This window comes from Penaeus vannamei, chromosome 1 (genome assembly GCF_042767895.1).
Source record: "Penaeus vannamei isolate JL-2024 chromosome 1, ASM4276789v1, whole genome shotgun sequence".
NCBI classification, from domain to species: domain Eukaryota; kingdom Metazoa; phylum Arthropoda; class Malacostraca; order Decapoda; family Penaeidae; genus Penaeus; species Penaeus vannamei.
Window position 1 is genome coordinate 12,882,041 of NC_091549.1, and position 17,221 is coordinate 12,899,261.

The 17,221-nt window shown below is 37.5% G+C and overlaps 1 protein-coding gene across 1 annotated transcript in view; it reads left to right on the forward strand.

Moving 5' to 3' along the window:
- The first annotated feature begins 1,070 nt into the window (after positions 1-1,070).
- LOC113808523 (ammonium transporter Rh type B-like) overlaps positions 1,071-17,221 on the forward strand; it is a 28,394-nt gene continuing 12,243 nt past the window's right edge. Inside the window, exons 1-10 of the mRNA XM_070125209.1 lie at positions 1,071-1,081; positions 1,440-1,548; positions 1,890-1,892; positions 2,258-2,319; positions 5,011-5,192; positions 7,355-7,538; positions 9,166-9,332; positions 9,797-9,928; positions 11,024-11,168; positions 17,028-17,184. Of these exons, the coding sequence (XP_069981310.1) occupies positions 1,071-1,081; positions 1,440-1,548; positions 1,890-1,892; positions 2,258-2,319; positions 5,011-5,192; positions 7,355-7,538; positions 9,166-9,332; positions 9,797-9,928; positions 11,024-11,168; positions 17,028-17,184 (1,152 nt within the window). The remainder of the gene's footprint in view (positions 1,082-1,439; positions 1,549-1,889; positions 1,893-2,257; positions 2,320-5,010; positions 5,193-7,354; positions 7,539-9,165; positions 9,333-9,796; positions 9,929-11,023; positions 11,169-17,027; positions 17,185-17,221) is intronic.

Consider the following 17,221-nt stretch of genomic DNA (forward strand, 5'->3'; position numbering starts at 1 on the left):
ATCAAAGCAAAGTTAGAGATATGCAACGGTTTTACCAAATCCGATGTGTTAGATATTAAAAAAAAATCAGGTATGACTGCAATGTAATGGTAAAGTTATAAGTCGGGTGTACTGAAGCTCCCTCTGGGCATTACTGGTAAAAGAGGATAAAAATACCAAATGAAAAATGCTATTATCCAGACCAACTAGCATAAAATTTAACCTCTTCTCTCTCTCTCTTTTCTTCCTCTCTCACCTCTGTCTCTTTTTCGTATGATTGTTTGATCACTATCGACATCATAGAGCGGGGTTGTCAAACTCATCTACCCCAAAAAGGCCACATTTTACCGTAGTATACAGTATGCGAGCCTGGTAATCATGAAACTACTCGACGGAACGGCCATGTGGTTGTAAAATCGTAGCAGACTATTTCAATAAAAAAAATAAGTGTTAGTGATAGATAATCTTGAAAGAAGGACTGGCTTAATTGATCATGTAAAACGGCCGACATTATTGAAATAGTGAATGTGACTCGGGCCTCGTGTTTGGCACCCCTGCCATTGAGGGTATTTATTGTCCTTGTGGATAGGAATATTAAAATTTTTAATTTGATTGATATACTTTTATTTTGTTTTATCTTATTTCATATAACGTAATATAAGGCCTATTTATATTGTACTGCCTTAGACATCTGTACTACAAAAATCATTTGGACTTCATGATAGATATAGTCATAGCAATCAATATATCTTCATAATCTGGACCTCATGACAAATAGTCATATTGATAATCTTGATTCTGTAGACCAAGAAAATGAAATAGTAATCATGATGTTTTATTTTCTATGACAGCACAAACTGGAGACCACTTAATTTATTTTTTTCTTAATGAGAACCTTGGGTGTTCAGTACAATTGTATATATAAGAGTTGAACGAAAGTGAAATAAACATGAGCTAATACCTAGAATTCGGAGGAAATTCCATATTCAGGTTCTTGATTAGGAAAGCGAACCGACACTGTAGCTCAATTTAAAGGCGTCGGATGCATAGTTCCCGACGGGTAATATATTCCAGGAAGGGAGGGTCCTAATATGAATGTGCAGTGGGAAATCATGAACATATGAGACAGCGTCCAATTTGAAGCATCTCGTTAATAAGTCCTTGTTTTCTTTTTTCTTTTTAATTCGTTCTGGAAATCTGTGAGGAGATAATACAATGCGAGATGAAAGAGAAAATAAATGAGGTGGATTATCTGTGGTAAAAAAAAGGATTATATTTCCCAAAACGAGGGAAGCAGGGAAGTTCTGGACTAGGCCTGTATTACGCCAGGTGAGCTAACAAGAATAGTTTCTCAAAGTGTTCTTGGAAACTCATGCTGGAAAAGGTGACAGTAATGCTACCCATGCCATGCGCTGGTATATACAACTTCCTTTTCGTAAATTCTGTATTTTTTTGCGCAGATATGTCCCTGTACATTGTTTAGGCATCTTGGATAAAGTTTATATGGAAATGTCTAAATCTGAACTACTTATGTCAGTTCTCCCGCCTGACTCGTTTAGGTTTCGCTATGTTGACATTATTTCTATGTGACAAATGAACCGTTCTGATTTCGGTGATTTTCTTCAATAGATTCAATAACCTCGCTTGTGACTATTAACAACCTTATAGTACTTTCATGACGCATGTAGTGTGAAGACAGGTCTCATAGTACCTCTCATATTGATTTCAATTGACTGACTGAGGCGTTGCGGTCCAAGGTCCCATGCGAATCGATCTTCCAGACAAACTACTGTGATGCACGGTGTACTATTCCAGATATTCCTTCGTGTATTGAAAAAATAGGCTTGTTTTATATTTTAGTATTTTTGTGCCTCTTCATAATGTTTTAGTATTCCTGTATATTTTTTCAGGTTGTAAATAAGGACTGAACTAAATTTAGTTCGCTAATGAACATTTTCACATATTCACAAAACAATATGATAGCCTTTTTCACATATTCACAAAACAATATGGTAGTCTTTTTCACATATTCACAAAACAATATGATATTTTTCACATATTCACAAAACAATATGATAGTCTTGTTATTAATACGAACAAATAAAATGCAATATGACACATTAGCTAATAACAACAGTTGTATACGCACAAAAATACAGTATTTTTTCAATGATCGTCACCCATATATTGTTTATAAATGAAATTGGCTGAAACTATATATGTAATTTCCTGGATGTGATTCCCTATATTTATGATATAATTGACTATTTTTCTATAGGCCATTATCAGGGTGACATATGGAATTATGCTCCCTATCATGATGATTATAGAAATGACAAGGTAGATTTATAGGTAATAGTAAAAACACTGGCAATACCAATGTTAAGAAGAGAAAAATAGGGACGATGATTGTGGAAATGCATATATTATATATGTTGGGGGAATCGTGTTAACTCTATTTCATATAAACACATATATACTTTAGAATATATATATGCTCACATTTATACATATCACTTAAAGGCACTCATAGATATATACACTCACAAATACATATATACGCACATACACAAAGCATATATAGACATACACAAACGCGTACACAAACACATACACAGGAACACACACCCATAGCAATCTTGCAAATTCTTGATTATATATTAGACGGTTCTTGAATCGAGATTTTCCCCCCAAATGGAGCGCTAAGCTTTATGTGTTAATCCATTTCATATACTTTCTCTCTCTCTCTCTCTCTCTCTCTCTCTCTCTCTCTCTCTCTCTCTCTCTCTCTCTCTCTCTCTCTCTCTCTCCTCTCTCTCTCTCTCTCTCTCTCTCTCTCTTCCCCCCCTCTCTCTTCTTCTCTCTCTCTCTCTCTCTCTCTCTCTTCTCTCCCCCCCCCCCTCTCTCTCTCTCACTCACTCACTCTCTCTCTCTCTCTCTCTCTCTCTCTCTCTCTCTCTCTCTCTCTCTCTCTCTCTCTCTCTCTCTCTCTCTCTTTTTACACCATGGAGCAACTGGCATTACAGGACGGCTGGCTTTCATGGGCTTGTGTGCGTGAAAGTAATGGGATTATTCTTGGTAAGTCGATAATAACTTCTCAGTTAGGGAGAATTTGAAAGGCTCGCTTCACGCACGGACTCGCGCATTCGGCTTGTTTCGTAAACACACACACACTCAAACACAAATACATACACACACACACACACACACACACACATATATATATATATATATATATATATATATATATATATATATATATATATATATATATATATATACTTATTTATTTACACAAACACACACACACACACTCACACACACACACACACACACACACACACACACACACACACACACACACACACACACACACACATATATATATATATATATATATATATATATATATATATATATATATATATATATATATATATATATATATATATATATATATATATGAACACAAGCACAAACACAGTAACGTGTACACAAAAATGAAAATGAAAATAGCCACAATGAGAATTGAAAATAACCGTAACGTTTCGAACTCTTCACGAGTTCCTCTTCAGACAAAACCGAAATGGATGAATGTTTAGGCATCTTGGATAAATTTTATATGGAAATGTTTGAATCTGAATTACTTCCGTAGGTTCTCCCGCCTGGCACGATTTGGTTTCGCTATGTTGATGACATTTTTTTCTATGTGGCAAACTTCGGGGATTTTTTTCAATAGACAATAACCTCGCTCGTACTTTAACTTTAAGTAGAATGGGAAATCAGTCAAATTACCTATTCTCGACGTTCTTTTATCCAGTGTAAATGGCTCGCTTAGATTTTTTAAAATCATAAACCCACCCGCACCGCTAAATATCTTGATTTTTTTACTCGAATCACCCGTTGTATATTAAAAAATCAGTTGTCTCGTCAATGTTCCTGAGATTTGCATAAGATTTGCAAAACGAATGTATCGATCGTGAGCTTGATGTTATTTCTGAGACATTTTCGAAATTAGGATATCCTCGTTTTTCTTAAATCAGGCTCATTCATCTGCGAAATTGAAATTTTATAATCATTCCCGTAACATGCAACAGGACAGTGCCAATAACCTCTTAATTATGCCGCACAACCCCGTCCCTAGATGAAAAACGCCGTATGTTTAAAGGAGCTGGCATTGACATTGTTTTTACTTACCTGAACACGTTGCGTGATTAGGCATAATATAACTAGCGGTGCTCTTTATATGTCTCCAGGTATTTACACGATTCCTTGTAAGGTCTGCCCGAAATTTTACATAGAAACCGGCAGAACTTTTGAAAAGATAATTAATGAGCATAGACGAGATGCCAGATACGGCAGAGAATCAAATGCTTGTTTTATTAATTTACGTGACGAAGGGCATCAGTTAAATTAGAAAGACGCTAAATTCATTCTTAGATCGTCAAATTCGTACGAGAGAAAAATAACTGAAGCCCTTCTCATTAGAAAATTGCCTAATTCTAACCTGAGTTCTGGCCAATTGGGTTGGATGATCTTATCAATAGTTAAGAAAGCCTTCCCCAAACTCTTCGACCTTGACCCTCCCCCTGAGACCTGATTCAGATCTTATTCATTCTCTCTCTCTACCGCTATATAAACGTCAAAATTAAACTTCTTTCAATATCGGTTATGACGGAAGAGGAACTCTTGAAGAGTTCGAAACGTTACGATTATTTTCAATTTTCATTGTGGCTAGTTTTATTTCGTGTACACGTTACTGTGTTTGTGCTTGTGTTCACACATATACATACATACATATATATATATATATATATATATATATATATATATATATATATATATATATCATATATATTATATATATATGTATATATATATGTATATATATATATATATATATATATATATATATATATATATATATATATATATATATATATATACACATACGGCTTGTTTATATACACTAATACTATCAAAAGTAACCTTAAAGTGAAACAACAATCAATGACATTCATTTCCCTGCAGGATGAAGCTGGACATCGTCAGGAAGATAGGATGGTTCGCGGTGTACACAGTCTTCCTTCAGTTGGCGCTCATCCTCATGTTCATGGGCTTCGTCCGCTACGACTCCCTCTACGATGGCTACATATGGAACAGCACAAGAGTCTACGGACACAGCACGCCCGATTTGAATCACTTCTATCCTAGTGGGTGTTGAGATTTCTTTTTTTCTATTTTTTTTTGTATGATTTTTTTTTTTTTTTTTGCGAAGGGATGGGAGTTTTGTGGATATATTTCTTTCTTTTGTATAATCGAGAAATTAGAAGAAATGAAAAAAAAAAACAGGAATGCTGGATGGACTTTTGAAAACAAACAAATAAATACACAAAAAGAACAAACATACAAGGCGACAGAGACACGCAATCCATCGCTGGAAATGAAAAAGAGACAGAAAACAAACAAACAAACAACCATGTTACTGGGTCCAGAATCACAACATGCTTATCACTGACATACATAAAGTCTTACAGAAAGTAGAGTCGGCGGATACACGCTGTAACACTAGAGAGAGAGAATGAATGATTGGCAGAGAGAGAGAAGAGAAAACGAGAAACCAAGAAGAGAGAGAGGGAGAGAGAGAATAGAAGATGAGAAACCAAGAAAAGAGATAGATAGATAGATAGATAGATAGAGAGAGAGGGAGGGAGAGAGATAGAGAGAGAGATAGAGAGAGAGAGAAGAGAAAACGAGAAACCAAGAAAAGAAGGAGAGAGAGAGATAAAGAAAGAGAGAGAGAGAGAGAGAGAGAGAGAGAGAGAGAGAGAGAGAGAGAGAGAGAGAAACAGAGAGAGAGAGAGAGAGAGAGAGAGAGAATGAAAGATTGAGAGAGAGAGAGAGAAAAGAGAAAACGAGAAACCAAGAAGAGAGAGAGAGAGAGAGAGAGAGAGAGAGAGAGAGAGAGAGAGAGAGAGAGAGAGAGAGAGAGAGAGAGAGAGAGAGAGAGAGAGAGAGAGAAGAGAAGAGAAAACGAGAAACCAAGAAAAGATAGAGATAGATAGATATATAGATAGATAGATAGAGAGAGAGAAAAGAAAACGAGAAACCAAAAAAAGAAACGAGAAAAACAAGTAAGTAGGTATTAAGTATTAAGCGGAAGCCGATCCGGTATTAATTGCAAAAAACGTGCAATTTGTAAACAGGAGGATTTTCTGGTTTACTGGTGTATATGTTCGCTTCTCAAAAATAATTACTCTATATTCTTTTTTTCTCTGCTCTTTTTGTTGACTGTAGTTAAAAAAAGAATACATTGCTTATTAAGACAGATGTTTACGTTTAACCGGACACGTTTTAGATACATCTAAACAAGAAATTTGCTGATATCTAATTCACGTGTGTTTCCTTACATATTAGAAAACATGTGCTCCATTATCAAAACATATTCTAACATATATTTTATTTTTTTTTTATACCGAACGATGAACTTTCTGTTTTTTTTCTCTTATTTAGATATAAGGCTTTTAGAATCCGTTTGCAAAATGGAGAAAAAACGAAGAGAAACGAAAATCAATCGGTCTTTTGTCTTGCATTATAGACCTGATCAAGCTACAATAAAGTAAATACTTTTTATATTTTTTCCCTTCGTATAAACAGATCACAATATTTTACAAATTCCCAGACTGGAAACATCATTTTAATCATAAGTAGTACACAGGCGCATGAAATGGTACTTTCAATTGGCATTATGTCTTTATTCTTTCGAAATATATGGATTTCCTCCTTTCAGTATCCCAAGATATTTTCTGCTCTTGGTGTTTCAGGATATTTCGTCCTCACAGTGTTTTAAGATATTTTCCCCCCTCCTAGTGTCTGAAGATAGACAAATAGACAGATGGTCGGATAGATAAGTAAATTGGCAGGCAGGTAGTTAGTTATAGGTGGAGATATATGAATGTCTAAAATTATTTTTAAAGATTTTCTCCAAATGCTTCGAAACGATGCTTGAAGTTATTTTAAAGACGAATTTCTCTCACATTGTTAGAAGACAGATTTTTTTCCTCCCAATTTCTCCAAAAGTAGATTCAAGTCCGATTTCCCCCTCCCAGTGTTTTGAAAAAGATCTTCTCCTCCCAATATTTTAAGACCGATTTTCCCCTCTAAAAGTTTCAAGATATATATCTTATCACAAATCTCCTCCTCCTAATATTTTAAGACCGATTCTCCCCTCTAAAAGCTTCAAGATATATTTCCTATCACAAATCACCTCATCCCAATATTTTAAGACCGATTTTCCCCCTAAAAGTTTCAAGATACATTTCCTATCGCAAATCTCATCCCAATATTTTAAGACCGATTTCCCCCCCTTTCACAGTGTTCCAAGACATTCACGTCATGATCATCATCGGTTTTGGTTTCCTCATGACCTTCCTGAAGAGATATGGATTCTCCGCCGTCAGCCTGAACCTCCTGCTGTCCTCCCTAACACTCCAGGTGGCCATACTCGTCGACGGCATAGCCAGGTCCAGGGGAGGCTATATCAAGCTCAATATTTTAACGTGAGTGAGCAACAGGTGATGCTGGCAATGTCTGGGGTGTTCCCTTGCATAGGAGAATACGTGGGGGGACGGTAGCAGTGTAATATAAAGTATAAATATGTAGACGTGTATGTATATGCATATTTGAATATGTGTATTTTAAAGAGGAGATATTTAGACAAATTTAGATATTAACATTAAAATGTTACGAAATTGATAGATGAATTGTTATACGTGTGTCGTATAGATATCAATATATTCGACAAAGGGGCAGCAGATTATTGTGCCTTATATTGGGGGAATACAAGTTTAACAACGATTAACAGTGAATTACTTTGAATTCTTAAAAAGTTAATGATAGAGTTAAATACTTATCAAGACTCAAGTGAAGTTGGTAAGACGATAATGTTGTTGATAAGACGTAATAATAAGTTAATAAGACAATGATAAGTTAAGTTAATGGCAATAATGTTAAGTTAATGAGACGATATTTTAATAAGACATAATGAATTAATGAAAGAAGTGCGATAGAATGAGAGAGAAAAGAGGACAAAACAACAAAGAAAAAATGTATATAACGTAAAGTATACACTTAGGTACAACCTTAGAAAATTTAGAAAAAAAGGCAAGAATTTAGGTTACAGCCTTTTAGGAGAAGTTAGAAAGTAATGTAAGAGTTTAGATTGTGTAGACTTACCCTCTGCTTTCCACTCGTCCCTCCCTCCCTGTTCGCCCTTCCTATCCTCCTTCCTCCCTCCCCTTCCCCCTCTTCTCCCGCCCTCAACTCCCTCCTACCTTCCCTTTTCGCTCGTCCTTCCTCCTTCCCCTCTTCCTCCCGTCCTTTCTTCCCTTTTCGCCCTTCCTTCCTCCCTTTCTCTCCCCTCTCCCTATCTCTTCACCCTTCCCCTTCCCCTTCCCCTCTCCCTCCCTTTTTGATTTCCACTTTTCTTCCTCCCTTCCCTCCCCTCTCATTATCTTTTCGCCCTTCCCCCTTCTCCCACCCATCCCTCCCCTTTCGCCCTTCCTCTTTCCTCCCTTCCATTCCCTCCTCTCTCCCTGTCTTTTCACCCCTCTCTCCTTTCCTCCCTTTCCTTCCCTCTCCTTATTTCCCCCCCTTCCCCTTCCCTTCCCTGCCCTCTCCCTATTTCCCCCCCCCTTCCCTTCCTTCCTCCCATCTTTCCTTCCTTCCCCTTCCTTCCTCCCATCTTTCCCTCCTTCCCTCCCTTCCCCCTCCCTCCTTTCCTCCCTTTCCTTCCCTCTCCTTATTTTTCCCCCTTCCCCTTCCCTTCCCTGCCCTCTCCCTATTCCCCCCCCTTTCCCTTCCTTCCTCCCATCTTTCCTTCCTTCCCCTTCCTTCCTCCCATCTTTCCCTCCTTCCCTCCCTTCCCCATCCCTCCTTTCCTTTCCTGCCCTCTCCCTATTTCTACCCCCTTCCCCTTTCTCCCACCTTCCCTTCCCCATCCCTCCTTTCCTTCCCTGCCCTCTCCCTATTACTTCCCCCTTCCCCTTCCTCCTTCCCTCACTTCCCCCTCCCTCCTTTCCTCCCTTTCCTTCCCTGCCTTCTCCCTATTTCTTCCCCCTTCCCCTTTTCCTTCCTCCCACCCTTCCTTCCCTCCCCGTCTGCCCCCCCCCCCCCATCCCACCACAGCCTGATGGAGGCGGAGTTCGCGTGCGCCACCGTCCTCATCTCCTTCGGCGCCGTCCTCGGGAAGGTGTCGGCCACGCAGCTGGTCCTCGCGGTGCTCCTCGAGGTCCCGGCGTGGGTCGTCAATAAGTACGTCGGGGTCGAGGTCCTCGGAGTCGTCGATCTGGGAGGTACGTTTTTTTTTTTTTTTTGAAACTTCGAGGAGAGGAGGGGAGGGGAGGGGTTTTCCGTTTGTGTGTCTCTCTTTCTTTTTCTTTTCTTTTTTTTTTTTTTTCGTTTGGGTTTCTCTTTTTTTATCTGTTGGTTACTCGTTCTTTTTTTTGTCTCGTATTTTTCTGATATAGATATAGATGTTCACATGTATATATACATATATATATGCTTATATATATATATATATATATATATATATATATGTATGTATATATATATATATATATATATATATATATATATATATATATATATATATATATATAAAACCCACACACATACACACGTGTGTGTGTGCGTATATTGATTTATCTGTTTATATACACGCACTCACATACACGCACGCACCCCCGAGAGCCCCCTCCCCCGCCGAGGCGACGCGAGCCCCGAGCGCCAGCCCTGACCAATGTTTCCTCCGAAGGGTCGATTCTCGTGCACGTCTTCGGGGCCTACTTCGGGCTGGCCATGTCGAGGGCCCTCTCCCGGCGCGTGTCTCCCATGGACCACGACCTCGAGGCCTCGACCTACTACTCAGACATCTTCTCGATGGTCGGTGAGTGTGAGGACTTTGTGGAAAGACTTAATTTGTGGAAAGACAATTATTAAAAGACTAAATTAAAAGTTAATTAATAAGACTTGACCCTTTTAGCGGTGTCAATCAAATGCTTATATGGCATTGTCCCTTACGTTTTTTATCATCATTTCCCCCAAAGTACCTATTTAAGAATACAAATTTTCATTCATTTTTTTTCTTGCAAATACATGCCATAAAATAAACAAACATCATGGTATCGAATTCGAAATTAGAGTGGCATCCTTTTTTTTCGAATTCCCCCGTTTTGACGTAAATGCATTCGGCCTCCGTTCATGAATACTAATGGTCTCCGTATTGAATTTCCACGAGTAAACAATGCCCTTTGATAGTTCCTGGTTCTGCGCCCTCCAATTCCCTCGTGAGTGGCGGACAGTTTTCAGTGTAACAGAATGTCAATGTGTAAAACTCAGCGCGAGGGAACTAGATAATTATTGCTCACAAAACATACTTTCTGTTTGTCATTTCGCTTGTATTGACTTTCCACACTCATTGCAGCCTCTTTGTTATCGGCATTTCGGTCCGTTATTTCAATTGTATCTGATTAAAAAAAAACATTGTTAATAGATATATGAAAAAAAGACTGGTTATCAGAGAAAGAATGTTAAAGAGATATCATATTACAATGCACGAACCACACTTTAAAACGATGGAGAGAGAGAAACTACGATATGTGATGGAAAAAAATCAAATCCTAATATCAGAACGTGAAGAACACATCAAAACAGAAGCGAACAAAAGAACCGCATATTATGAAATTATGAGAATACATAATTCAAAAGGAGCAAAAATGTACGATTGCCCATGAAAAACGTAGTGCAAAAATATGAATCAAACGACCTCATATTACAAAAAAAAGAAAAAAAAAGAAAAAAAACATAAAAAACATGAATCAAACCTCATATTGCAAAAAAAAAAAAAAAAAAAAAACATGAATCAAACGACCTCATATTGCAAAAAAAAAAGAAAAAAAAAGAAAAAGAAAAGAATCAAACGACCTCATATTGAAAAAAAGTGTGCCAATAACACATGACCACTTATCATTGTTCTTCGCAGGGACAACCTTCCTGTGGGTGTTCTGGCCTTCCTTCAACGCCGTGTTAGGGACAGAGAGAGGAGCTGGAAGAGCGGTCATCAACACTTACCTTGCTCTCGCCGCAGCTGTGGTCGCGGCCTTCGTCACCTCTGCTTGGAAAAATGAGTGAGGGAAAATGAGTGAGGGAAAATGAGTGAGGGAAAATGAGTGAGGGAAAATGAATAGGGGAAAGGAGTGAGGGGAAATGAGTGAGGGAAAATGAGTAAGGGAAAATGGGTGAGGGAAAATGAGTAAAGCAAAATAAGGTGAAATGAGTAAAGCAATGAGTAAGGCAAAATGAGTAAAGTAATGAGTAAGGCAAAATGAGTAAAGCAAAATAAGGCAAAATGAGTAAAGCAAAATAAGGCAAAATGAGTACAGCAAAATAAGGCAAAATGAGTAAAGCAAAATAAGGCAAAATGAGTAAGACAAAATGAGTAAGGCACAAGCAAACACCCGGACCCGTTCCCTTCTGCCCCCCCCTCCCCCCCCTCCCCTCGCACCCAGGGGTAATAACAAGGGCTGCGGCGCCGGCATAAAATATGGACTATATATTTCAAAGCAGATAATGAGAAAATGGTGAATGTCCGACCGGGCTCACGTGCCTTGGCTCAGTCCCCCCTAAACTGATGGCTGGGGACGCGTTTCTCGCTCTTCCTGTCCCTTTCTCTCCCTTTTTTTCGTATTTCGGTCTGCGGTTTCGTGTTTATTCGTCCGGGTGGGAAATTTTCAAGATGGGAAATTCTAAAGGTTGGGAGATTTTAAAGGGAGGGAAATCTTTAAGGGGGTGGGACCTTTAAAGGGAGGGAAACTTTAAAGGGAGAGAAAATATAAAAGGGAGAGAAAATATAAAAGGGAGAGAAAATTTAAAAGGGAGAGAAAATATAAAAAGGAGGGAAATTTTAAAGAGAGGGAAACCTTTAAGGGAGGGAAACTTTAAAGGGAGACAAAATATATAAGGGAGAGATTAATTTAAAAGGAGGGAACCTTTAAAGGGAGAGAAAATATAAAAAGGAGGGAAATTTTAAAGGGAGGGAAACTTTAAAAGGCGGGAAACTTAAAACAAGAAACACGTACCCCCCATTACCCTTGACATTACTCGAAATAACAAGCGAAAAAGAATTCGCGAACTTATCATCAAACGCGACTTGGAATTAAGTTCAGTGCATCTCTAATAATTACTGATATTAATAAGTATCATTGACATTAATAAAATTCACAGGTGATTTTGTCGGGACCTTTTGAATTGTCAGGATATTCATCGGGGTTGAGAAACGCGATACGGCAATTCACGAAACGATAAAGAGAAAGATGAGATAAAGAGAAAGATAAAAAAAATAAAGATAATGATAAGAAAATAAAGATAGAGAAATAGATAAAGAGAAAGATAAAAAGAATAAAGAGACAGATAAAAAATAAAGATAAAAAAGATAAAGATAAAAAATAAAGATAAAGATGAAAATAAAGATAAAGATAAAAATAAAGATAAAGATACAATAATGACATAGAAAGATAAAAAATAAAGAGAGATAAAAGAGTAAAGAGAAAGATAAAAAATAAAGAGAAAGATAAAAAACAAAGAGAAAGGTAAGAAAAAATAAAGAGAAAGATAAAATAATTAAGAGAAAGAAAAAAAAAATAAAGAGAAAGATTAGAAAATAAGGAGAAAGATAAACAACAAAGAGATTCGTCAGTCAGTTATCTTGGAATAGAAGAAATGGAATGCTGTCTTTGCCTTTGATTTGATTGAGAAGAGATATTTCCTTGAATTGTATAAGCACCGGAAATGATCATGAAAAGTTTGATGAAATGTTATAAAAAAAAGGAGGAAGGTCAGATATGTTCAGCAAAGAAAATTCGAGAAAGAAATGAAAATGTTGATTTACTTATGTATTGATTCGTTCGTTGTCTTTCTCTCCCTTTCTGTCTTTCTATCTTTCTCTCTCTCTCTCTCTCTCTCTCTTGCTTTCTCTCTCTCCCCCCTCTCTCTTTTCCTTTCTCTCTCCCCCCTCTCACTTTTCTCTCTTTCTCCCTCCCTCCTTCGCTACCTCTTCTCCTTCTCTCTCCCTCCTTCCTTCGCTACCTTCTCCCTCCCTTCACCTCTCCATCGCTACCCCTTCTCCCTCCCTCCATCTCTCCATCCCTCCCTCGCTACCCCTTCTCCCTCCCTCCATCTCTCCATCCCTCCCTCGCTACCCCTTCTCCCTCCCTCCATCTCTCCATCCCTCCCTCGCTATCCCTTCTCCCTCCCTCCATCTCTCCCTCCCTCCCTCGCTACCCCTTCTCCCTCCCTCCATCTCTCCCTCCCTCCCTCGCTATCCCTTCTCCCTCCCTCCATCTCTCCATCCCTCCCTCGCTACCCCTTCTCCCTCCCTCCATCTCTCCATCCCTCCCTCGCTACCCCTTCTCCCTCCCTCCATCTCTCCATCCCTCCCTCGCTATCCCTTCTCCCTCCCTCCATCTCTCCATCCCTCCCTCGCTACCCCTTCTCCCTCCCTCCATCTCTCCATCCCTCCCTCGCTATCCCTTCTCCCTCCCTCCATCTCTCCATCCCTCCCTCGCTACCCCTTCTCCCTCCCTCCCTCTCTCCCTCCCTCCCTCGCTATCCCTTCTCCCTTCCTCCATCTCTCCATCCCTCCCTCGCTACCCCTTCTCCCTCTCTCCATCTCTCCCTCCCTCCCTCGCTATCCCTTCTCCCTCCCTCCATCTCTCCATCCCTCCCTCGCTATCCCTTCTCCCTTCCTCCATCTCTCCATCCCTCCCTCGCTCCCCCTTCTCCCTCTCTCTCCCTCTTTCTCAAATTCATGGCTTAAAACGACTTTATCAAAGAATCGCAGGCAGATTCATCCTCATCTCATGAGTTATTCGTAGCCAGGAAATCATTTTTATAAAGTTTATATAAACACGAAAACAAGCGAATATCAGTCTTGAAATCCTATGCAAAATGTTTTGTATGATGTACTGGACATATTCTCTTTATTTATTTTAGCAATTCCCTGTCGTCCGAATATAGTCGTTGCTTTCGAATTGATAAGCATCATCATTATCATTATTATTACCATTATCATTTTTATCATCATTATCATCATCATCATCATCATCATTATTATTATTATCATTATTATCATTATTATTATTATTATTTTTATTATCATTATTATTATTATTATTATTATCATTATTATTATCATTATTGTCATCATTATCATTATTGTCATCCTTATCATCATATCATTATCATTATCATTATCATTATTATTGTCATTACTGCTACAACTACTTTCATTTTAATCATCTATATGATTATCATTATCGTTATTATTATTATCATTACTGCTGCTATTGCAGTTATCATCATTATTGTTGTTATTATCATTATCATCATTATTATGATTATTATTATCATTATCATTATTATCATTATAATGAATGCTGTCATTATCATTACCATTATCATTATTATTACTATTATTATTATTTCATCATTATTACCATTGTTGTTAAGAATAATTGTAGTAAAAATAATTAGGATAATATTATCATTATTATTATCAGTATCATCAGTAGTAGTATCATTATTGTTATTACTGTATTGCCATTAGTTTTCTTACTATTACCATCATTATTGCTATCATTATCATTATCATCGTCATTATCACCATTATCATCATCATTATCATCGTCATCATCATCTTTATATATCTATTTACCTTCCATCCTGTCTGTTAATCTGTGTATTTCTACTGAGAGAATATCTGCATCATTCAGGTAAAGAGAAATATCACTTCGATGTTTACTAGGCCTATTTAATCTCATTACATCACTAATCGGTCATTATGTAAAGAGGATTTGGAAAATTCACGCTAACAAAAAATCACAGAAAAAAATGTAAATCCATGATTGCAAAGGGAAATATTTCTAGAATTAATTTGGAAATCTAGCAAATCTAGCAGCACAGGGGAACCTACAGAATAAATGTTGTTTTTCCCGTTTTCTATGTTGTTGATATGTACTGTATACATAGGTAGTGGGAATTTCAGCGGGGACTATGGTAAATGGTGATGTCAGTGATAGGAATGGATAATGTGATAATGATAATAATAATAATGTTGGTATTACCGCTGATGGTATTGATACTGATAAAAGTATTTACGACAAAGGCAACAATAAGAATGGTAATGACAATAATGTTAATGTAATGGTAATGGTAGTGATAATGATAATTATGATGATAATGATGGTAATAATGGTAATGATAATTAGAACGATAATAACAATAGTAACGATGATAATAACAGTACAAACAACAACAATAATTATGATAATAATAATGATAATAATGATGAGCAATAAAAACATCATAATGATAATGACAGTAATAATAATAATAGCAATGATAATTATATCAACAATGAAAGTGTTAACAGTGATGATAAATAAAACAGTGATAATGAAGATGATGATAATGACATGATGATGGTAGTAATAGTAATGATAATGATAACTATGATAATGAAAATGGTAAAACTAATAACGATATAATAATAATAACAATAAAATCATCGTAACAACAAAACTAAACCCATATTTGTGAAAGTAATGATGATAATGATAATAATGATAATAACTACCATTTTTTGTTACTGCTATTGCTCTATTATCATAATCATTATTGGTGTTTCTCTCATGCGGATGATAGCAATTTTCATAAAAAAAGTTATTGCTTTTATTACCTCCGCCAAGAAGATTATGTTTTTGGAAGGGTTGACTAGTAGTATAAAAAATGTTATAAATAGATTTTTTATTATCACTTATTATCTTTTTTATCTTTTTATTTTTATTTATTTATTTTATTTTTACCTTTATCTTTTTATTTTAATTTATTTATTTTATGTTTACCTTTATCTTTTATTCTATTTTATTTGATTTTATTTGTTACCAGAAGCGTGTCTCACTCATTCTTATCATATCATATTCACTCTCGCTAACCTGACCCATTACTGATTTGTTAAAATTGTTATTCTATAAAAGCATTTGACAAAAAAGAAAAAAAATACGTTTAACAAGAGATTGCATGTTTATTCAAATGTTGGAAAATGAAAAGGTATATATATATTTTTCATGATTTTTTTTTTTTACAGACAGATGAAGAAGAAATGGTTTTATTGTTATTCTTATCATGATTGTTATCGTCAGTTGCAATGTTTTCGTTGTTATCAATTCCATCTTCATGACTGTCATTTTCTTCGCTTGTATTTGATTTTAACAATAATAATGATAATAATGATATTAGCAATAATAATGATAATAGTGATAATGACAGTAATGAGGATAATGATAGTAATGATAACAATGCCATACCACATACTTCAACCACATACCTCATATTTCACCCCAATCCCCCATACCTCATTCACATCCATCTTACTACATCTACAAACCTCATTCTTCCCAAACCTCATTCTCGAACAACATATTACTCATATACATCACACTATGGCAACATGCATCACATTTCACCCACTCGCCCAATCCTTCACCCACGTTCCTCATACTTCACAGACTCGCCTCATCCTTCACCCACGTTCCTCATACTTCACAGACTCGCCTCATCCTTCACAGACTCGCCTCATCCTTCACCCCTCGCCTCATACTTCACCCACTCGCCTCATCCTTCACCCACGTTCCTCATACTTCACAGACTCGCCTCATCCTTCACCCACGTTCCTCATACTTCACAGACTCGCCTCATCCTTCACCCCCTCGCCTCATACTTCACCCACTCGCCTCATCCTTCACCCACGTTCCTCATACTTCACAGACTCGCCTCATCCTTCACCCACGTTCCTCATACTTCACAGACTCGCCTCATCCTTCACCCCCTCGCCTCATCCTTCACCCACTCGCCTCATCCTTCACCCACGTTCCTCATACTTTACAGACTCGCCTCATACTTCAACCACGTCCCTCATATTTCACCATCAGGAGGAACAAATGGGAGATGGTCCACGTGCAGAATGCCACACTGGCCGGGGGCGTGGCAGTGGGTGCGGTGGCGGACCTCATGCTGCAACCCTGGGGCGCCCTCATACTCGGGTTTCTCGCGGGGTTGCTGTCAACTCTAGGCTACATGGACCTCCAGGTATGTGGTGTGGTAATTCTTCCTCTGTTTGTTTTTT